Source organism: Rhea pennata, chromosome 15, assembly GCF_028389875.1.
Source record: "Rhea pennata isolate bPtePen1 chromosome 15, bPtePen1.pri, whole genome shotgun sequence".
NCBI lineage: Eukaryota > Metazoa > Chordata > Aves > Rheiformes > Rheidae > Rhea > Rhea pennata.
In genome coordinates this window covers 13,830,242-13,851,561 of record NC_084677.1, presented here as the reverse complement: position 1 = coordinate 13,851,561, position 21,320 = coordinate 13,830,242, and the positions used below count along the sequence as shown (strand labels likewise).

Genomic DNA, 21,320 nt, shown 5'->3' with positions numbered 1-21,320 from the left:
GCCTAGAGTCACCTAGAGAAATAAAAGAAGAATTGTAAGTAGAGTGCAGAGGATGAGTTATGCAGGACACTTCTTACAGAGACACAAGAGAGAGCAGGAAAATGGCATTGATTTCCTTATGGGATATTCAAACCTTATTTCCAGGATGAAGCTTAAAAAGTTCATAACTTATCCACTTTTCTTGATGATCATCTTTTTTGGATAGAAATAGGAGATAAGTACCTGCAAAATAAGAAACAACGCTTTATTCTAATGCCATTTATTTTAATGCCATTTTCCTCAGTATATAATTGTATTTTTCTCCTAAGAGTACATTTGTATCGCCCATCAAATGTACAATTCAATTATCACAAACTTCAGTTCATTACTTAGAATGGTACTTATAAACAATTTCAGTACTTTTTCATTTTTATGTTGGTTCACAAAATTCGTTATGCATTCAATTGAAATTAACTTTAATTTAAACCTCAGCTTTAACCGACTCAACATTTTGTCTGCCTCCAAAAGAAAATAGTTATTCTATTACTCTCTAGAGATAGGAACAGACATAAACTCTACAAATTTTAAGAAATGGAGATAACTAGGATTTGCAGATAAATACTGAAATATTTCTAAGTACAAATTCCTGGAGCATTTATGCAAGCTTCACAAAATCTTTCAAATTCTTCATCAATCTGTTTCCAATCTTGGAAATGTCATACATGTCATACATAAGTTCCTCAATAAGGGTTCTGGTTTCCTAAAATCTCACATTTTTTTCAGAGACAGTAACTGAATCAAGTTAGTGTAGGCAGATGAAGACAGGGATCTGACAGCTTACACGTACTGCTGAAGGAGATCTGTTTACATTTTTTGCCTTGCCATGGTATGTCTTTATGCAGGCCTGGCGTGTATGATCAATATGTTGTTCATTCTTTGTTTTGGTTTACAACATAATTAATGTTTTATAGTCTAACTTCAGCATAAAAGAGTATTTTAATTTTGACTAGATGACAAAAAAATTAATGTACTGTGAAAGACAAAGCATTCAGATACCAGGCATTTCCACCATAGCCATCTTCAACATTCATAAAGAACTTAAAAATCAGACTGGGGCAATCTTCACCTAATATGCAAAAGTAATTTCTAATACCCCAAATCCTTTTGCTATTGTTTCATTTGAAAAGCAAAGAGACTCTCACTTCACTGGGAAGTGCCTAAATGTTTCCACATATTTAAGTGTGGCAAAACAATTATCTCCTGTAATTCTGAAACTTCTGTTACACAGCCCTCAAAATCAAATCATGACTTTTCTAATGCGTACTTTGCTGTTATTTATGCAGTATATGAACTAGAAGCAAATATTTATTCTCATTTTCCACTGTGTGCGCTGACTGATATCTCCCGAAGTTAACAGTAGCATTATCAACTGCAAATGATGATCCATTGTCAAAGTTGAAAACATTTGATTGTAGGCATCTTACATTTTCAAATATTCCCAGTGCAATCTCATAACTGTCTTGAACATAATGAGACAATGGATTTTTCCTCTTTCAACTGTGTAATAATGAACAACTATCAGAAACACTTTATTACTTCAAGAGTTTTAGGGATCAGTGGCTACAGAGAAAATATGCCCTTTTCAACCAAGTTTTTAATTGTTTTCTCAGTTGAAAGAGGAGCTAATATATTGCTGGCAGTGCACAAAGCATTTGTCTCATCCAGATACATCATTTTAACTATGGGTGAATTCTCGAAAACAACACTATTTAATTTGTTGTCACAATTAAGTGATTTATACAACCGACTACACTATTAATATTATACTAATATCCTGATATTCTCTTGTTGTTTCTGCAGCAGCTTTGTTGTCATTTTTTGTATTTTCACACATCTTAGCAGAAAGAATAATATGAATTCTGTTCTCAGAAGCTATGCTACAATTATTTTTATGATCCACTCCATTTGCATGCTGCCTTTCATCAGACAAGACCACCACGAGCAGCTGAGAAATTCCTGCACAAACTGCAGTAAGCTCTGTGGTGATTACTGTTGCCTTTTCTGATCCGTAGAAAACAATTCCTTCAGCCATTCCAGAAATGCAACGCTTCTGCTGTTCCTAGGGTGGATCTGTTGATGGATGATACCATCCATAGGCGCTGTCATGGTCATGATCAACGCAGGACTGTTACTTGACAAACAAAAATTATGTAAACGAGGCTCAAACTTAATCTTGGACTGTGATGACTGTCTCTGCTCTGTACCCCCTGGCTACAACGCCCAGTACAGCCAGCTGTTATCTTACGATAATTTCGAGGATAAAATTATCCTTAGATAGCAACAAATTGAGCTCACGAGGTAATCCTGACTCTTTTAGGTAGCTGGTGCTCTTTTAGTTCTTTTAGGTAGACTGGAGCTATTCTGGAAGTATATTTCACCTATTTCAAAAATGTCATTTTCATTTCAGTGTCCGTTGAAGTCATTTCTGGGTACCTTTTGCTAGGAAATACAGGATCCACTGGTTTTAAAGGCACTGAATAAAAGTAAACTAGATGTAGATCAAACACCCAGGAAACTGTTTTCAGCGAAGTCTTCGTGCAGGTGTGACTGCCTCACTTTTGCCAGGTACTGCAGTCCGAGCAGCAGCTCCCTTCCGAAACTCAACCCAGCATCAAGGCAGCCCATTTCTCATCCCAGACCTGTGGATCTGAACTCCTCCTTCCCCAATCTGCACAGCAGCTCAGAAAACACAAATGACACAGCACAACAAAGTTGTGTAAGAGTTGGAGTACTCCTCTATTTATAGACTGCTAGAATTGAAATAAAATTTCCAAAGAGCTCTAGTCAAATTACTACTTAGATACTTCCAGGCCCAGCCAGAGCACACTGGCTTACTGCCATGTTTCAAAACCCTACCCTGCTTTTGCAAGAAAATACCTTAGTGACCATACATGGGCACTTCTTATTTGCACAGACAATAACGACCATTTTCATACGATTTCTTTACTGAATCGCAAATGCAGGAAAATGAGACAGTAGCATGATTCGACAGTCTCAGGCACACAACCACATTCAGGATTTCAATTTCAGATGTGTACGTAAGGGCAGTGTGAAGACTATACAGAAAGGGAACAATTTGGTTTTGAGCTTTGTGTTTCGTTTTTGTTAAAAAATTGGGGTTTTTTTTCATGCTGAATCCTACCCCCAAAACAAGGTTTAATCAACAGATAAAATAGGTTGGAGTGGATTTGCAATGCCTGATTGATCGGCTCAGCCTTCCTCTTACGCAGCAGATGAAACAGATGTCCCGTACAATAAGAGACTTGTGGCCAACCTAAGGACAAAGCAAAGCTCTTAGACTGGTCTCTTAGAGTAAGAGATGATGGTAGGCACAGAAGAGGGCCCAACGCACAGAAGAGCAAGAAGCCCCTCATCTTCCCTCAAAATAGGAGCACATCAAGTGAGAGCCTGAGCTTTAACTCTGAAATTGCTGCTCCGCACACACCTAACCCTGGAGGCGCCCAGCTCTTCAGTCGCTCAGAATTTGACCTCAGGCTTCCTGGAAGCCCGACATCCTGTTTCTGTCCATGTGCAGCAACCGTTCAGTTTGGGTCTCATTTGGCAGTCCCACACCTCTGTCAGGCACAAACCTCACTGGGATCTAGAAACCAGGAGACATTCACAACAGTCGGCTTCTGCCCTGGCAAGCTTTGCTCCTGCCTAGATAGAGACAGATGCAAAGCTGTGTTTCTGCTCTGCATCGAGCAGTGACAAAGCAGCTCCCTGCTGCCCGCAGAGAGCCAGCCAGGGTGACCAGGCTGCAGCTAGGCTTTGGGAGCAGCTTAGGACGTGCTCCTCTGTTTCCCTAAGAGTAGCATTTTCTGAACGCAGCCACTCTCAGACTCCACTTAAACACCGTGGGAACTGCTCGAAAACCCCATGAGGTGAATTTCTGCCATCTCTCCTTCCCCGTTGAAACAACAGCTCCGCAGAGAGAGCACTCACCTCTGAAGCGAGAGGCACAGCAACCCCACACCACCCACGTCCTCCAACCTTGTTGTGGTATTAATAATAAGAGAGGCACTCTGCTGTTCTCTAGCCAGAGGAAAGTACTTAAAGGCAGCTCTGCTTCACGTAACTGATTTACAACATGGGCCAAAATAATTCCCTAGCAGCTCTTGCATCAGGGAGCAAACTAATTCCTTTCCTCTCTCCTTGGCTGCACAGAACACAGCCCGCCTGCACCTGAGCTTCCAGCTCATAGTCTATATTCTGCATCATAAAAGATACAAGAGAGAAATCTAAACTAGAGAAGTAATAACCTGTAAACTAATAAACCAACCCAGCACTTTGATAGCGAGGCGCTCCCAAGAGTAGGGATTATTAATGGATGTCCTGAAACAGTGTGTCTAGTTTTCGAGAGAAGTGGGAAACATTTCTAATGCTCTGCAGATCTTACGCATTTTCTCTACAAAATCACTTCAGATAAATACAATTATTATAAAAAGCAGCCTCCTTTCAGTCTACACACAAAGGCACTTAAGCATTTTAAAAAAGAAAGAGTACTAAGAAACTACCCAAATAATAATAAAGGTATAAAACTGCAATATTATGGGCAGTTTTCCTTGTCAAAGTATTGGTTTGCATAGCCATTGATTTTTCACAGTAATTGAGATTGTGACGTGCACATGACTTACATTTCTTTACTAGTGAGTGCATGAGAACGGAAGAAGCAATCCTGGACTCCTGCACAATCTCCAGCCAAGGATTTGACAGCCCCTGAATTGCTGGTCTCTGTTCATTTTTCCCTCTGACCACAAAATGGGATGTATTAATAATTTCCTAGGTCAAAAGAGAGTTTATGAAGTTAAATGCAGTAATGCTTGCAATGTGATTAAGGATCTCTGGATGAAAAGCACTATAGACAACCAGGGCGTAGGTGCAGATACAAGTCCTTCTCAGCCAGAAAATGATCAGAAACAGGTGGCAAGCAGAGAGACCCCAAGAGAAAAGTCCCGTTATCTGCCATGGTGCATTCTTCTGCCTGAGTCACACGGACAACGGGAGCCTTTGCCTCAGTAACAGCTCATAAACATTTTTAATGTATTTATTCTTGGTGATGAAGATGCAGTGTTCAGTTGCCTCCTACTGTCTGCTTGATGTAGTCAGTTTGCTACACTCTACCTCAAGTCCATGCCAAAATGAGACTTCCAGTTGTTTGAAGGTGTTAAAAATAACTCCTTGGTCCCAGGCTAATGAATAACACTGAGGTACAGGCAGTGGAGCTCTTTCCATCTAAGGCTGAACTCAAACAGACCCTCTTCATCCTCCTGCCATATAAAAAATAAAATGGAGGTTGGCAAGCATGGCAGGAATAATCTGGCCCTTTGTGTTTCTTGAAGTAAAATTATTCTCCAGAGAAGGTACAGTAGGAATAAACATCTTTAAGAGCCAGGAGGCTTTAGTGACTAGAGCTGCCATTATCTCCGTAACACGCAAAGCCTCAAATGATGATGGTGAGCCAGAAAGAGGAAAGTTGGTTTTTCACAGTGCTGGAAAACGGTATTTGCGAGATTGCAAGGAGTGCTGAAAAGGGATCAAGCCTGTCCATTCGTATTAACCACCGGAATAACCTGTGCTGCTAAAAGCTTTTCCATGGACCTCTGCTGCTCTCTAATGGTGCCTGAAAGCATTCTCAGCACAAAGTTTGTGCGCTCTTCCTAGAACCGTAGCTAGAAGTCTTAAAGTGTTTAATGCAAAATCAGAATAAATTAGGCAGTCTTTAAAGCGATTATCCGAACAGACAACCTGAAATTCAGGTCGCTATTGCTGCAGCCTGAACTGGGACTTTTTTACCTACGGTAGACAGAAGGTAAAGCAGAACTAATAAAAATGAAGGTTTGGAGCGTATTTCTTTTAGACGCGTTCACAGTACTTGAAAAGGCGCAGAAAGTCACACAGCCCCAAGAAATCTCAATTTTCATCACTTTTGACAACGTGGCCAGAATTACTTATTCATGACTGTTTTAAAGAAAGAAAAGAAGAAAAGAAAACAAAAGAAAACTCTTCGCATCCGAGAGGTGCTCGCCCCCCCCGGCCAAGCGGCGCGGGACGCTCAGGCGCGCAGCCGGAGCGCGTTTCGGCGCCGCCTTTCGCAGCGGCCGCGCACGGGCCCGCCGGCCGCGGGCGCAAAGGCAGCTCCGGCCCGAGGGGCGGCCCGACCCCTCCTCCGCCGGAGCCGGCAGCAGCTTGACCGGGGGCGGGGGCGAGCGCGGGGCCGGCAGGCCGCAGCCGCCGCGCTCCCCGCGGGCGCTGTGCCGGGAAGCGCTTCCGAGGTGGAAACGGGGGCGGCGGGGCGACAGATAGATAGATAAATAAGTAGACAGACAGACAGACAGACGGGTTAAAGCTGGCCCCGAAGTTCCCCGTCCGCCCCCCGGCTCGGCCCGCGGCGGCCCGCTCCCGTCAGGGCAGGCCGCGGCGCCGCCGCCATGTCGGCTGCGCCCGGCGGAGGGAGGGGAAAGAGGCGCCGCTTCCGCCGCGGCGGGGCGGGCGCGGCGCGGCGCAGGCGGCGGGCAGGGCCGGCGGCGGCGGCGGCGCAGGAGGCCGCGGGAGACCCCTGCGCGCACGCTCCGGGCCGCGGCGGCGGCGGGGCCTGGTCTGTCTCCCCCCAGGCGGCTGCAGCGCGGCGCGGCCGAGCCTGGCCGGGCGGTCGGCGCGCCGCGCCGCGCCCCCTCGCGCTCCCCGGGCAGCCGCGGCGTCGCCTCGCCGCCATGGCGGCCAGCGCGGCGGTGAGCTCGAGGCAGCGGGCGGCCGTGGTGCGCGGCGTCCCCACGGAGGTGGTGTGCACGGCCTTCTCCAACGCCGTGCTCGTCGTGGCCACGCAGTACGGCAAGATGGGCACCCTCGTCTACGTGGAGCCCGCGCGGGCCGGCGGCGGCCTCGCCCGGCCTGCGCTCGCCACCAGAGTGCTGCTGGGCCAGGACGAGGTAACGACCCGTGGAAGCGGCTTGGGAAGCCTGCGCCGAGGGAGGACGCGTTGATCCGGAAAGCACGCGCCCTCGCTCCCCAGCGCAACGAAAGTCCGGCCAACTGCGCGCCGCGCGTTTTCGGGGCCTGCTGTCCGTGCCTGACGGGACGCGGCGTGCTGGGCCACGGTTGCGGGAGCCTTCATGCAGCTCCTGCTGATTTAAGAGCAAACACGCAGCCTTTGATAACCCTTTTTGGGGCTCCTGTTCCAGTCGGTTTCCCTTTCCCAGTCCCCTTTCTCCTCTGCGTTTCACTGTGCCAGCCCCATAGTGGACTTCAGTTGCCCTCTCCCAAGTGTGCTGCCAGCACCTGCCTTTGATGCACTTTAATTTGTTTGCTTCAACAAAATGAGTTTTTATCGACCATTTCACGAGGCTGGAGAGAAAACAAAAGAAAACATATTTTGCAAAGCGTCAACTAGTCAAGCATTAAACAAAAAGTTATAGAGCTGCAGGATTATGAGGCTTTCCATCAGGGCTGGAGCTATCAAATATTACTTGCTAACTTTAACTAGAAAAACTCTAGCAGCACAAGTTCCTGATTCTGTGTGCAGCTTCTCTTTATGGAGTTTTTTTTCTTCAGTATTAGCCTTCCTTCTTTGGATGCGAGATGCTTTGCTTTCCCTGGTGTGATGACTGTTAATTCAAAAAAAAAAAAAAAAAAAAAAAAAACAGAACTCCAGCCTGCCCCAAGCTGTTTGTGTTGTGTTTCATTGGAAACAGGAGATGCCTTAATTACTTACTTTGTTACATAGTATTTTAAAATAATTTTAGCAAGTTATTCAATCTAAACTTTAAGAAAAGGCTTTTACTAGTTAGCTAACTTCCTGCTTTTTGTTTGGGATGCTGCAAATTCTGACCCATGCTGGTAGCTAAAATCAAACAACCTAATCCTTCAGGTAAAATGTGTAAGAGTGTGAGTGTAAGTGAAACCTGAACAAGCTGTATGTTCTTGTTAAAGAAACCTCATTAAGATTATATCCATTTTCTTTCTTCCTTTAGCCTCACTGCTTATTTCTCATTTTCATTATTCTATTAAAATCTAAAACAAAATGGATTTCACACATGGTGTCCAAAGGCTGTGTATATAACACCATTCCATGGTCTCTAAGAATTGCTAAAATAAGGTAATTTTTTTTCCTGAGTTTCTCAGCAGAACACACCCTCTTCAGCAATAAATTTTTAAATGAAAGTAGAACTTAGAGACTTCTTCATAAATTAGTTTGTGATGGGAATAGAAGTTTTGGATCCATGGTATTTCATGTAGTTTGATACTTGGTGCTGAAGTCTGGGGGGAGAAGGATTAGCAAAAGGAAAAAATCTCCATACTGGCTTTCCAAGTTTTCCAGACTGATGCAAAACTTGATTCAAGTGCAACTCCAGTTAAATTGTTTCAGGGTGGTTTGGGTGTCTATCAGTCATGGGCCCAAACTGTTTCATTTTAAGCTGGCTGAGGATGTGCTTTCTAAAATGTCTTGTACCATGATTTGGCTTTGCTGACTGGCTAGACTGTGAGTCTGTTTCAAATCATGTTTAAACTGTTCAACAAACTTGAATGCTAGGACTGAGTCCAGGATAGACAGGTTCTCTATGTACTTCATGAACGAGTCATTGCAGGACTTCTCATCTGCTGGCTAATGTGGGAGGGTTCTCCCAAGTGTAACAATACCTATCCATATACTCTTGCTTTTCAGCCCCTCGTCCATGTTTGTGCTAAAAACCTGGTGGCGTTCGTCTCTCAGGAAGCTGGGAATAAACCTGTCCTTCTTGCCATGGCTTTAAAGGACAAGACCATGGAAGGAATACAAGCTCTACGGGAAGTGATCCGAAGTTGCCAAGTGTGGTGAAGTTGTGCCATCTGGATTCAAGGAAATGAGTCCATGACTCATCACCATTTTTTAAAAAGAACAAAAAAATGAAAATGATGGAATGTCTTTATGCTGGTTTTGGACATGATGAGGAATTTCATGAATTTTTCTCTACTGTGTAGAACACTTGAGGGTTTTGTTATTGTTACAGGTTTGCAGTCCATACAGACAGGGATTAGATGAGAACAATTGTCTCGACGTACAAGAGAAATTTTATTTTTATCACATTGGGTGGGATGAATATTTGGAAAAGTGCACAGCTCTGCATTTGTGTCCTGATAAGTGATAGATTCCAAACTCTGTAGCTATAAAACACTGTACTGCAAAGGGGAAACACCCAGCGCGGAGCGAATAAAAGAAACATTGATGAATACTGATTTTACCGTGGTATTTTCTTTTCTTTTTTTTTTTTCTATGTGAAAATCACGTCAATTGAAATATAAGCCTCAGTCGCAAATCAACAGCAACTGCATAATGGGAAAGATTTTGTTGCTTGTTTTTTAAGGAAGTGAGTCCTATATGACTGCCTTTATCCTTGGGTCAGTCCCTTTCTAATGCATTCTGAACCCACTCTCCAATTTCAGTCAGGTTTTAAAGAGGGGTAGATAATTACCCTCTACAAGTTTCATGAAAGCTGACATCAGGATAGAAGAGAGGAAAACATATTACTGTAAGGAAAAATACGAGAAAATCTCATCTGTTTATGTATTATATACTACCAGCCCATCAGAGAGTCAGCACAGGCACAGCACCTGCCACGTGCTGCCCCTCTGCTGATGTACCCGTCACTGGGCTTCTCGGGAGGGAACCACGGGGCAAGTTACACAGTGCTGTTTCTCCAGAGTTCGTCGAAAAAGAAAAAAAAAAAAAGCGTCTGCATGAGGTCATGTGAATTAATGCAATGTTGGCTATTCCAACTTTTGTCTGGAAAGCCCGTCTGTTTTTACCTCTTGTAACAAGTAACACCAAGTAGTACGTTTCTGAGTAACTTATTAAACACTTTTGTCACTTATGAACTTCACTGAGCAAACAGAGACCTGCCCTTGCATCTAGATTCTGAGCAATGAAGATCTGTGCTGTGTTTAAGACCTATTCATAAAAGCAGAATTAAGAACACGTGTGTGTCCTACACAGACCCAGTTGCTGGCTTGTTTCTGTTGCTAAAAAGTCCCCGAAGAGTGGAATAGCAGAGAAAAATTCTTTTCTCTGAAGTGAGGATTATTTACATTATTTAAAGCATTATGAGAAATGAAACTTTTTAAAAAAGCAGTTCAAAAACTGCAGGCTTGCAGCTGCCCTTCACAAGAAATTTCATCTAAAAATAATTTTCCGAAATGTGCTTCCAAGAATCAAAGATTTGCATCTGTCAGAACTCCAAATTTTCCTTCTATGATTCTATGATTCTTTTACACTTTTTTTTTTTTTCAGTCTAGGAGGGTTGGAAGAGGCATATTGAATCTGTTAATGTTGATCCTGGTTTGCTGGTAGAGATTCTTTCCTGACACAAAATGAAAAGCGTTTCGCCAGCGCCTGGTGCTCTTACGTTGTCCGTAGCTTCAGCAACTTGTGGGAATCATATGTTAACTAGAAAATTGAATGTAAAGCACGTCTTAGACCATGGCGTTATAGTATACTACCTGTGCCCCAAAGACTAAGAGAGTGTTACCACTGAAAAGCCGACCGGGGTGACCGCTGTCGTTTCCTGGTTGTGTCACCGGATCCGCGCGCGACGGCGGGTATGGAAAGGACGCGGAGATCTCCCCTGCCTGGTGCTCTACAGCCGACCTGCCTTGCTGCCTTTCTACGGGCAGCAAATAAATAACGCAGCAGACACTGGACTTGACGCTTAGCTTCCGCTCTGCGGTAGATCTGCCCCAAAAAATAGACATCCGAGCCTGGCTGTTTGTACGACCAGCTCTCTGCCTTTTAACCATCGTCCTCCTCCTGCGGAAGGATTAGTTTGCAATTACAAGCGAAAAGCCAGCTTTTGCCGCCCGGGCGGGCGGCGGGGCGCGGACCCAGGGGCGCGGGGCGGCCGTGGCAGGCGGCGCCGTGGCCTCCCGGCTGTGCTGACTTTCCGGGTGCCGGTGCCAAGCGCGGCCGACTGGAAAGGTAGGTTTGGTCACTTTTCCATCGGAAGCGAAGCCCGAGCAGCCCTGCGGGCCGCCGCGGAGCCCCGGAGGCAGCCGGGCCCGGGCGAGGGTGAGCCGGGAGCACGGGGACGGGCCACGGGGGGCCGCGGGGAGGGAAGGCGGCCGGAGGAGGAGTCTGCGCCAGCGATGCGGAGGCAGGTGCACAGCGGGCGGCAGCTCCGCCGGCTCCCGCGGGGGCCAGGGCGCGCAAGGGGAAAGCGGAGATCGCGCCGGGCGCAGCGATCAGCCCCGTGCACCCAGCCCGAACCCCGCGGGAGGCTTTAAGGAGAGCTCGGTGCTGCTCTGCCTTTGGTTTTTTTTATAGGTGTGTGCTCTGGGGTTGGCGCGGGGAGGCTGTTGCAGGTAAGTGCCGTGTGGCTGGGCTTTGTCCGGCAGCAGTCAGGAGGAGGGTTATGCCTCCTGCACCGGCAGGGCTGTACCCGGGCCGGGGGGAGCCTGGCCGCTCGCTCCCTGCACAAGCTCTCCCCCGGCCGGGTGCAAGCCTGGGTGCAGCCAGCGCAGGGCTGGAGAGCACTGGGGGGGGGGGGCAGAACATCATGACTGGGCGGTACTGGTGGGTGCCTGCAGGCACCTGTGGTTTCTTCCTGGCTGTTTCCAGCCGTAGCTCCGTCCTGCCGAGGTGGGGGAAGCGCTCCAGGTGCTTTGCAAGGAGCCCTGGGCGCAGGCTGCACACGGGGAGGGGACGGGAGCCAGGAGTCCGGGCGGGCCGCTCTGTGCTCTGGCAGCCTGCCCGCCAAGGGGAATCCCTGAAAGGAAGTGAAAAATCCAGTTTCCAGGTGGCCTTCCTAAGTAAAGGTGTCACCGCTTTGGTTTGGCCCGTTTGGGGCTCATTTAGCATCTCTGCTATCACAGAGATGTACCCGGTATAAGCAGCCAAGCTGCAGCCCCAGCGCAGCCCCACCGAGGGGCTGAGTTTTGTAGCTAATATTATTCCCCTCCGCTTTCGTCTGGGAAGCAAACGGGCCTTCAGCTGCACTGAACCGCCCGGTTACCTTGCACAGCCGGGATCCGGTTACCTCGGCAGCGGGGCCCTGTCTCCGAGCGGCCCCGAGCCTTTTGTTTTTACTGACTCGCACGGAGGCGTCCGGAGCCCCGCGGTGCCGGAAAGGCTGCCGGCCCGGGCTGCCGGTGCCAGGGTGGTCGTTCCCGGAGAGCCGCAGCCGGGCGGTAAAAGCCGCCGCGCGGTCGGTGCGCGCGTGGAGCCGGCGCCGCGGGGCTGCAAACGGAATAACAGCGTCTAGCGGCTAACGCGGAGCACGGCCTTCCCGGCCACAAAACTTCGGCGGCGTCTCCGTATTTTAAATGGCCTTCCCGGTGGGAAGGGCCGGCCGAAGGCACGAGGCGAGGCGAGGGAGGGCGAGCAAGCGGGGCGGCGCGGGGCCCTCGCCCCGTCCCCGCGCGCTATCTCGGCCTCCGGTTAATGTTTACACGGCAGGTCCGACGCCGCGCGGATCCGTCCAAAGACCGGCGCTGCCCCGCGCCGCGGCTCTGCCGCACGTCCCGCTTCCACGTGGCTGGGGGAAAAGGCCCCAAAACCCCACGGGCGGCTCCGGCACGGAGGGGGAAAAACAAAAAAAAAAAAACAAACCCAAAGACAGCTCCGCCGTCGCCCGCCGCGGCTCTGCCCTCGCGGGAGCGCTGGGGGCTCGCCAGCGCCCGGCAAGGTAGGGACTAGGGAGGGGGTGGGAGAGGGGCCGGGCGAGGGGCCCCGGGCGAGGAGCCCCGGGCGAGGAGCCCCGGCTTCGGTTTGCTTTCTGCGTTTAACCGGATCGAGGTCGTTCCCTGCCGCCCTTATCTGAGGCAGATATTTTTCTGCCTCTCACCAGGCCGAGTTTACAGCTCTTCCTCCAGGCGATAGTTACCCGGCAGCTAAAATCTGTGTTTATTAACAACGCACTGAGAAATGTCTATTTTGTTAGAGAATCAGTCGCAGGTTTTTTTCTTTTTTTCTAATAAAAAAAAGAAAATAAAAGTAGTGTTACACTCTAGAAAAAGCAGCTTTCCGTAGATCGGCGGAAGGAGAGGCCAAACACGGCAGCTTTGGTGTGTCTTTGGCCTTGAGATACGAAGCTGCCCTATAAATGAGAGCATGTTATCGGGTCGTTCCTCGCTGCCCGCGGATGCGGGGTGTGCGGTGGCTGGTGCGTCCCGGCCACCCTCTGCGCCAGGCTTCGGGGCAAGCTGCTTCGAGACGGGCGAGTGCCTGCTTGGAGGTGGCTCTTGAGCCCACCAAAGCCTTGTCCTGGGGGCTGCTGAGATCCGAAAGGGCTGCAGGATGCACCAGGTGAGCAAGCTGGAGAGATGCTGAAGCACCTCGGTGTCCCTGGGGAGGCGGCGGGTGCTGCCCGGGTCTTGGCTGCTGGCCTCCTCCTTCTCTCCCCGAGTGGTCTCCACCGGCAGGAGGAACGAGGCAAACGGGACCCGCGTTTAATTCAAGCGCAGTGGAGGGAGGAACCACTGGCTGCCTCTGCCCTTTGGGGTCCCCGAGTTGGGTTGCTGGGGCTGTTGGTGGACGCCGCGTCTCCCACAGTCCTGAAACGGCTGAAGTTTGCCTGCTGGCTAGAAGCCCGGGGTGATGTCGCAGCTCAGGCTTCTTGAGCAGCCTCAGTTTTTACCACTAGCAGGAGACTGACCATGACAAAAGGAGCCAAAATATGGGGGGACCTCAAGGGTCTTGGTGTTTTCTGGGCTTTCTAGGAGACAGTGATGTGTTCACGCTCAGTCTGCAGGGTCCCCATGGGTACAGCAGCGACTTGATGGCTCATTGATAAGAGGCTCACTTTGATCATGGACAAGGGGTGATTTTTATCCCTTAAATCTCTGATTCTTGATGGAAAAGGGTCCTGAGACACAAGTATGAATTCAGAGGAGCACAACGGCATGTAGATCTTTCCCTAAGTTAAACAGAAGGAGAAAGGCTGGGGAGAAGTGTGTGTTTTGAGGGATGCAAGGACCACATACAAATCCTTGGAGAAACGAGGGTTCATTCTCAAAGGATGGTTGAATTTTCTCGTCGGGAAAAGCGGACCTGGCTGTAGTGAATAGTTTGGTTTGTGAGGAGCTCTGAAGGAACCAGAGGCGCCCTGCAAAAAGGTGTGGGGAGGAGAAAACCGGTCGGTACCTCTGTGCTACGGCGGCTGCCGCATTCACCTTTGCTCTCCCCTCCCGCAGATGAGTAACGCCACGCATGCCCTGCCCTCCACCGTGGCACCCGGCCCCCTGGCCCTCACCGTCTCGGACGGCTCCCTGCTCGCAGCCGCCCGCAATGACTCCCAGGAGAGCAGGCAGCTCTTCCTGACCACCGCAGCGGCACAGGTCATCTCCGGCCTCTTCGTGTGGTCAGCGCTGATCATCACGTTCCACCAGGTACCTGCAGCCCTGCGGGTCTCAAGCCCTTAGTGCTTGGATTAATATTAGCGTAAAACCTATTGACTGCTTGTGGGCTCATTGCAGTTGCCGTTGTCCCTCCCTCAGCCCCGGATAAGTATTTCCTCGTGCCAGTGCTGGTGGTCTAGCACTGCTGGCTGCAGCCAAGGCAGTCCCAGGCCAGGTTGCTTCCTGGAGGGGTTGTCTCCGCTGTCAGGAGGCAGGTTTTTGCAGCTCAGGAGGGTGCACTTTGCCCAGCGGTGCTGCTGCAGGAGCTTCCTCAAGGCAGGAGATGATAGCCAAGGCCTCAGTGCTGCCGGGAGATATGCACCAAGCCTGAAGCTCTGCTGTGTTTCTCCTCTCGTTTCCCTTGCCTGCCATGTGACTGCGTGCTGGATCTGAGCCTCTGGGCTCCCTCTGTGGGGTGCCCTGAAATGTCATGCCAGATTGCAAGTTTTTGGTATCGCTGTGGATCTGCACGCTGAACCCAGCAGGACTATGCCAGAGCAATGTGGACACCTCCAAGAGCCAAACTCAGCCTGGACACTGCAGTGGCCAGTCCTTGGGATGGGGCTGCCCTGGGGTTGGCACCAGGGGTGGCACACGCTGGTCCTGGCAGCTGCGAGACACTTCCCTCCCTGGCACTGCATGGCTCTGCTCCCTCCTGGCCTCGTGGGCAGTGCTCCAGGGCAGGGATCACCCTGGGGACTGGGATGGAGATGAGCTTGGGTGTCTCTTCCCTGATACAGGTCTGAGGTGGAAAGCTAGCCAGAGGAAGGCAGCATGAGTGGAGCCTCCTGCAGCCCTGAGGCTGAAGGCAGGGTATTCCTCCTCCTCTCTGCCTGCTGGACGTGGTCTCCTTCTTTGCAGATCTACATGCACCTGAGGAATTACACCATCCCCAAGGAGCAGCGCTACATCATCCGCATCCTCTTCATCGTGCCCGTCTATGCCTTTGACTCCTGGCTCAGCCTCCTCCTCCTTGGGAGCCACCAGTACTATGTGTACTTTGACTCGGTGCGTGACTGCTATGAAGGTGAGCATGGGGGGAGGCCACTGTGGCAGGAATGCTTACAGCAAAACAGGAGTCATCTCCTTGATGCCACTGCCTGTGTCTCTGGTGCATCCAGGATTGCACAAAGTCTTCTTCACCTCTCTTACTTCTTTAAGTCAGGCTTTTTCCATAAGGAGGCTTTACCCTTCCTTGCCCCTCAGCAGCATGTCTGATGGTGCAGGTGTGGTGAGCTATAAGAACTTCTCCCTCAAACTCCTGTTCTCACAGTCCTGCCCAAATGTCTTTTTTCACTATACAAAATTGAATCTCTGGTGGCATTTGGGGCAGGGAGGGAGGCAGTCCGTGGACAAACACAAGCTGCTGTCTCTCAGCTGCCTGCCCACAGGCTTGAGGGAGTGCAATGTCTGTTCATGCCCTACAGGGAAGGGGTTTTCTGGCTCTCCTCGAGGTAGAAAAATCTAAAGCAGAAGGCAAAGTTGTCTGGAGATGCATAGCTTTATCTAAGAAATTGGGGCAGCTGAGATGTTTTGAGGTGCAGGGGAAGCTTGTGAGAGTTGCAGCTCTTTGACTTTGTTGCCCTCCCACTGGACAACAGAATGTTGTGGGCATGTGTATTATGTTGGATTTGGAGCAAGGGATCATGAAAAATAAATGATGGGGTCTAAGAAAACTCTGTTGAGGTCTCTGAGCAGGAGGAGAAATGAACTAACTGCAAATGAGCTGTGGAGAGCATCCCAGAGCCAGTTTCTCGCTTCCCAAGACCACACCATCTGTTCTTTGCTGGGCACTAGCTTCTCAAGCTGCCCTTTGGCATTTCTGAGGTTCTTCCACAAAGACTGTCTCTGGCAAGCGGGTTTCTGCCTTGCTTTGTGTGGCTGTGCATGAGGATTGGCACTGCCGGAATATCCAGCTAATGCATGTGCACAGCATGAAGGGTCTGTGCGCGCAGGGCAATGCTGCTGTGTCTGCAACACAACACACCCACTCTGAGCACATGGGGCTGTGTGTCTGACCCTGCTTGGAAGAACTTGCCTTGCTGAGCAGGTGCCGCATATTTGACCTGCTACTCCTCTCACTGAGTTCCCACCCACGTGGAAACACTGACCAATGTCCCAAATCCTCAAACTGCCAGGAGGTTGTGCTGGGGCGGGTGAGAAAACATCTGAGTAGAAAGGGATGTGCAATGTAATGCAATAGCTCCCTGGTTCTCCATCAGCCCTGCTGATCCTGTCTGTCTTTGCCTTGCCAGCTTTTGTGATTTATAGTTTCCTGAGCCTGTGCTTTGAGTACCTCGGCGGGGAAAGCACCATCATGACAGAGATCCGAGGGAAGCCCATTGCGTAAGTCACGGAGTGCCATGAGTTCCCTGGCCCTCCACCTGCTTTCCCCTTCGACCAGCCCCCATGGCTTCTCTATGGGTTTTCCTTCCAGGTCCAGCTGCTTTTACGGGACTTGTTGCCTGCAGGGCATGTCCTATTCCATTGGGTTCCTGCGCTTCTGCAAGCAGGTGGGTACCTGGCAGCGAGCTCTCTGGGTGAGGTACTTTGGGCAGCTGCCTCCAAGTGAGTCTCTTTCCTGAGACCTTACCAAGGGGGTTCTGCTGCCCTGCTCTTTGGAGCTCTTTGCTTTTTTTTCCCGCTGAGGGAGGCAGCTCACCCAGCTCCGCAGGCACCTGGCCAGCAGCAGGACACTGCACTGGCTGTCCCTGCTTCTGACTCACTGCTGAGTCAGGGTCTCCTCCCACTGCAGAGCTGAGATTTTATCTCTGTCCAGGCTCAGGTTAGCCCTAACAGCTCTCCAGAGCTCTGCTGCAAGCCAGATCCTGGCACGGGTCTATCCTCAAGCCACCAGGTCTCACCCCTGGGACTGGATACGCTGCCCTTTGTGGCAGCTCCAAGGGTATAGCCCTGCTCCTTCGCTGCAGGGCTGCACACCAAAACTGGCTCGTATTTCCCACTGTATGTAGCATTGGTCACTCCTGCCCACTCAGTCTAAGGCAGTGGAGAACCCATCTTCTCTGTGTCTTTCTGTCCTGGGAGTAAAGATGTTGGCTGGTGGGTAGCAAGCTCTGCTCCCCACTGGGAGCGCATCAGCACATCTTCCCACCCAGGGTTGTTCAGTGTCTCTCTCCTCTGTGCAGGCCACACTTCAGTTCTGCATTGTGAAACCCCTCATGGCCATCATTACCATCATCCTGCAGGCGTTTGGGAAGTACCACGATGGGGACTTCAAGTGAGGAGGCTGGACCTGGGGGGTCGGGAAGGAGGATGTTCATCTCTCTTGGGTGAAGGGGAAGGATGGGTCCTTGATGTATCCCCAAAGATGGACACCCTTCTGTGAGCACCTCCCTGGGGAGCTGCTCCACCACTGGTGGAAGCACAAGCAGTGCAAAGCACAGAACACTCTCCATCCTTAAATGCACCAAGGACCAAACTCCCATGAGCTGTGATAAAAAAGGCCCCTCTAACACAGGAAACATCTCCTGCTGCTACCTCCTGTCTCTTCTTCCCTGGTTAAGCTGTGCCCTCCCTCCAGTCCCTGGAATGAAGCCATGCACTTCCCAGAAGGTCCCTGTCCTTGGCACAGTGTCTGATCTTCTATTGGCTGAGAGAGCCCCAAAAGCCACCAGGGCTGCCCTGCCTTACCCTGGCTCCTGCTCTGCAGCCCAGCCCAGCTCTGCGTGGCTGCCAACCTCGAGGAGATGCTGTTGCCAAGCTTGACCAGCATGTTTGTGCCTCTCACCACAGCTGCGGCTTCTCCTGCCGCTTCCTCCTTCTTCCCCCTTCCACTTCCAGCGACTTGGCCACCAGTCACAGTTGCTCTCTGCAGCCCAGGACAGCAGCACTCTCTCTTTGCAGTGTCCACAGTGGTTATCTCTACATCACCATCATCTACAACTTCTCTGTCAGCCTAGCACTTTATGCCCTCTTCCTCTTCTACTTTGCCACCATGGATCTTCTGCGACCGTTTGAACCAGTCCTCAAGTTCATCACCATCAAAGCAGTCATCTTCCTCTCCTTCTGGCAAGGTGAGTCCCTGCCACGGGTGTCCAGTGCTTCTCCTCTTGTAGCACTATGCTAGCTGGGATGCAGCCTGCAGCCTAGGGGTGCACAACCAGAGCTGATCCCCTTCCCTCTGCCTCACAGGGACACTACTGGCAATCCTGGAGAAATGTGGTGTAATCCCTGAAGTTCAGGTTATTGATGGAAAGGAAGTGGGAGCTGGGACAGTGTCTGCTGGCTACCAGAACTTCATCATTTGTATTGAGATGGTTTTTGCCTCGGTTGCTCTGCGTTATGCGTTTACTTGTCAGGTGTACAGAGAGAAGAAAGAAAATTCAACAGGTAACGCTCCCTCTTTTCCTTCCTTCCCTGGTGAATAAGGAAGGAGGAGAATCTCCTCACAGCATGGTAAAAACCACTAGAGGAATTTCCTTCTCCTGCACTCCATGAGATTCCTCTCCTTCCTCCTTTGTGACATTTGTGAGCCACAGTGAATGGATAAGAAGAGAGCCCAGAATAGGGGAACTGGTATTATGGAACATGCTGCTGGAGAGGGTTCATCCTCTTAAAAGCAACTCAGAAACATGGAGCTAGGGTTGCCTTGCCACTCCTCTGTGCTTGCCACCTCTGTCCCATAGGGAGACATGGCCCTTGATGGGGCTTTGATGTCCAATTTCTAGAGAAATTAGGCTAAAAATGTTCCTTCGGTCAGCAGGCTTGGAGTACTCAGGCTGTTACATGCTCCTCTCTGACCGTGTCCCAGTGCTCTGATGTATCCCTGTGTTCAAGACCTGTCTTCATCCTCTCCTGTACTCTAGCCACCTATGGCCAGCGGGCAGTGTCTGCTCTCTCACCACTGGCCCTTCTGCTCTCCTTGTTTTTCAGCAAACCTTGCCCCAATGCAGAGCATCTCGAGTGGGCTGAAGGAGACCATGAGCCCCCAGGATATCGTGCAGGATGCAATTCACAACTTCTCACCCACATACCAGCAGTATACCCAGCAGTCGATGCAGGAGTCAGACCGCAAAGTGCCTGGAGAAAACGGGCACGTGGTGTCCAAGGCAGAGGGACTGAGCAGCAGAAAGAGCAAAAACATTGAGAAAAGAGTTCTGATCCTATCAGACGAGGAGCTGTAGGAGACACCAGAGGGGACAGCGACACTGGAGAGGCTTAAAGCCATGCAAATGGAAACTGTCTCGAGGCTGAGACAACCTGATCTACTCAGAGCACAAAGAGAGTGAAAGAGGTAGGCCAGGATAGCTTATTAATCTCCTCAAAAAGCCAGTCTCTTGAAGTTAAGATGAACCAAGGGAAAAGTTAAATCAAATTGTGCCAGCTTCTACTGTCCCACCTCTACTGGTTTCAGAGATTTGGGCTGTCTTTGCTGCTATGGCTGTGACTGATCACCCACACCTTGGTCTGTTTTGCCTGCCCTACTGTCAGTATTTTGTTGTCAGTCTCATGGACTCGCTGCCCTCATCCTCCTCTTGTCTACAAAGAGTGTTGAGGCCTGAAAGAAATGCTTTTCTCAGCACAGTTCTGCTCTAGTTTCTCTTGATTTCAGTAAAAATGATCTCTAAGGACCTTGTGGAGAAAAACAGATCAGGAAGGTGACTTCACTTCACCTCAAAACCTGGTAATGTTTTAAAGATGTTATTCCTTACTTTTATATATTCTGCCTCCCCCCTTCCCCCAGAAAAGTCTGAGGAGCTGTGTAGAAGACCTTTACCGGGGCTGGGGGTGGGGGAGGGTGAAGAGTTGATCATCCTCTTCTCTCTCCTGATGGGGATGCAGCTGCCTGAAATAGTAATTCCTCCATGGAGTGGTGGTAGGACCATGCTCAGGGCTAAAGCAAGGTCTTGCAGCTGCATTTGAGGGCTGTTGGTGACAGAACCTCTTGTTTATGTCTAAACTGACTTATCTCCGAAGCGATCAGAAGTTAAAAGGGATTCCAGTTGCCTTATCAGCGTGGTTATTAGGGAACCAGACTGTGACTGGTGGTGGTAGGAATGTACTTGCTGGAAACTGTCTGTTCTTCCTAACCTCTTTCTAAATAATGTTCCTATCCCTGCGTTCAGAAAACAAGCACTGCAGCTAGATGCCTTACAGCCATGCATCTGGGCTGAGCGCTAGAAGAATTAGCTGATGTTGGAGAAACCTATGAGTGCGGTGGCACTAGGGCTGCACATGAGCCATTCCTCAGCCTTGGCACATCTGTGCACCTGTGAAGGAGGCTTCGCCCAGCTGAGGGGGGCCAAGACCAGCTGGGCTGGCAGCGGCAGGGACAGGCCCGGCTGCTGCCACCACGACTCAGGGGCGCACTGCTTGCAGGGAGGGAACTACACACTGTGCTGAAGTGCTAGAGGGGTTCCCCCCCCAACAGTGGTAAAGAACACACATTCTGTTAAACTTCCTCTGTGTGGGTTTTTCTTTTTTTCTTCAGGCTAGTCTAATACGTGATACTGTTAATCAGGTGATTTCTGGGAACTCATTTGAGAATGGGCTAGAGTATTGTTTGGGGGTGGGCGGTAGCTGGGTAGTGAACGGACAAGGGCAAGTCTACAACCTCAGATTTGCAACCATGTGGCAAACAAACCTATGGGTAAGGCTTATAGCCATTTTACACTCAGCTCCTAGTGAGTTTTTTTCTCCCTGCTCTTGAGCTGCAAAGTGTAAATTGTAATCTGAAATTATTTTATTTATGAATTTTTTTCTAATAAACAGCAATTTCTATTGTGGACTGAACAAGTGTTTTCACTTTCTTAGCTCAGAGAGCAAAGCCCATCATCTGCCTGATGCTCTTAAGCTCAATATACTCCCTGCCTCTTGATGCTGGGGCAGCAGAAATACCTGTACATGCAGTATCCTGCACATCTCAGCATCCCCGAGGGTTTTGTGCTCTTCTTTCT

At 49.9% G+C, this 21,320-nt stretch overlaps 2 protein-coding genes across 2 annotated transcripts; both read left to right on the top strand.

The window, feature by feature from the left end:
• Window positions 1–6,706: 6,706 nt before the first annotated feature.
• PSMG3 (proteasome assembly chaperone 3) lies at window positions 6,707–9,252 on the top strand. Its single transcript, XM_062588157.1, has 2 exons — window positions 6,707–6,968; window positions 8,702–9,252. The coding sequence occupies exons 1-2, from the start codon at window positions 6,753–6,755 to the stop codon at window positions 8,852–8,854; spliced, it is 369 nt and encodes a 122-aa protein (XP_062444141.1). The 5' UTR covers window positions 6,707–6,752; the 3' UTR covers window positions 8,855–9,252.
• A 6,012-nt stretch (window positions 9,253–15,264) lies between these two features.
• TMEM184A (transmembrane protein 184A) lies at window positions 15,265–19,547 on the top strand. The gene is made up of 7 exons (XM_062588245.1): window positions 15,265–15,430; window positions 16,659–16,749; window positions 16,841–16,916; window positions 17,550–17,641; window positions 18,268–18,437; window positions 18,556–18,753; window positions 19,297–19,547. Exons 1-7 carry the CDS (start codon window positions 15,271–15,273, stop codon window positions 19,545–19,547), a joined length of 1,038 nt encoding a protein of 345 aa, XP_062444229.1. The 5' UTR covers window positions 15,265–15,270.
• Window positions 19,548–21,320: the final 1,773 nt, after the last annotated feature.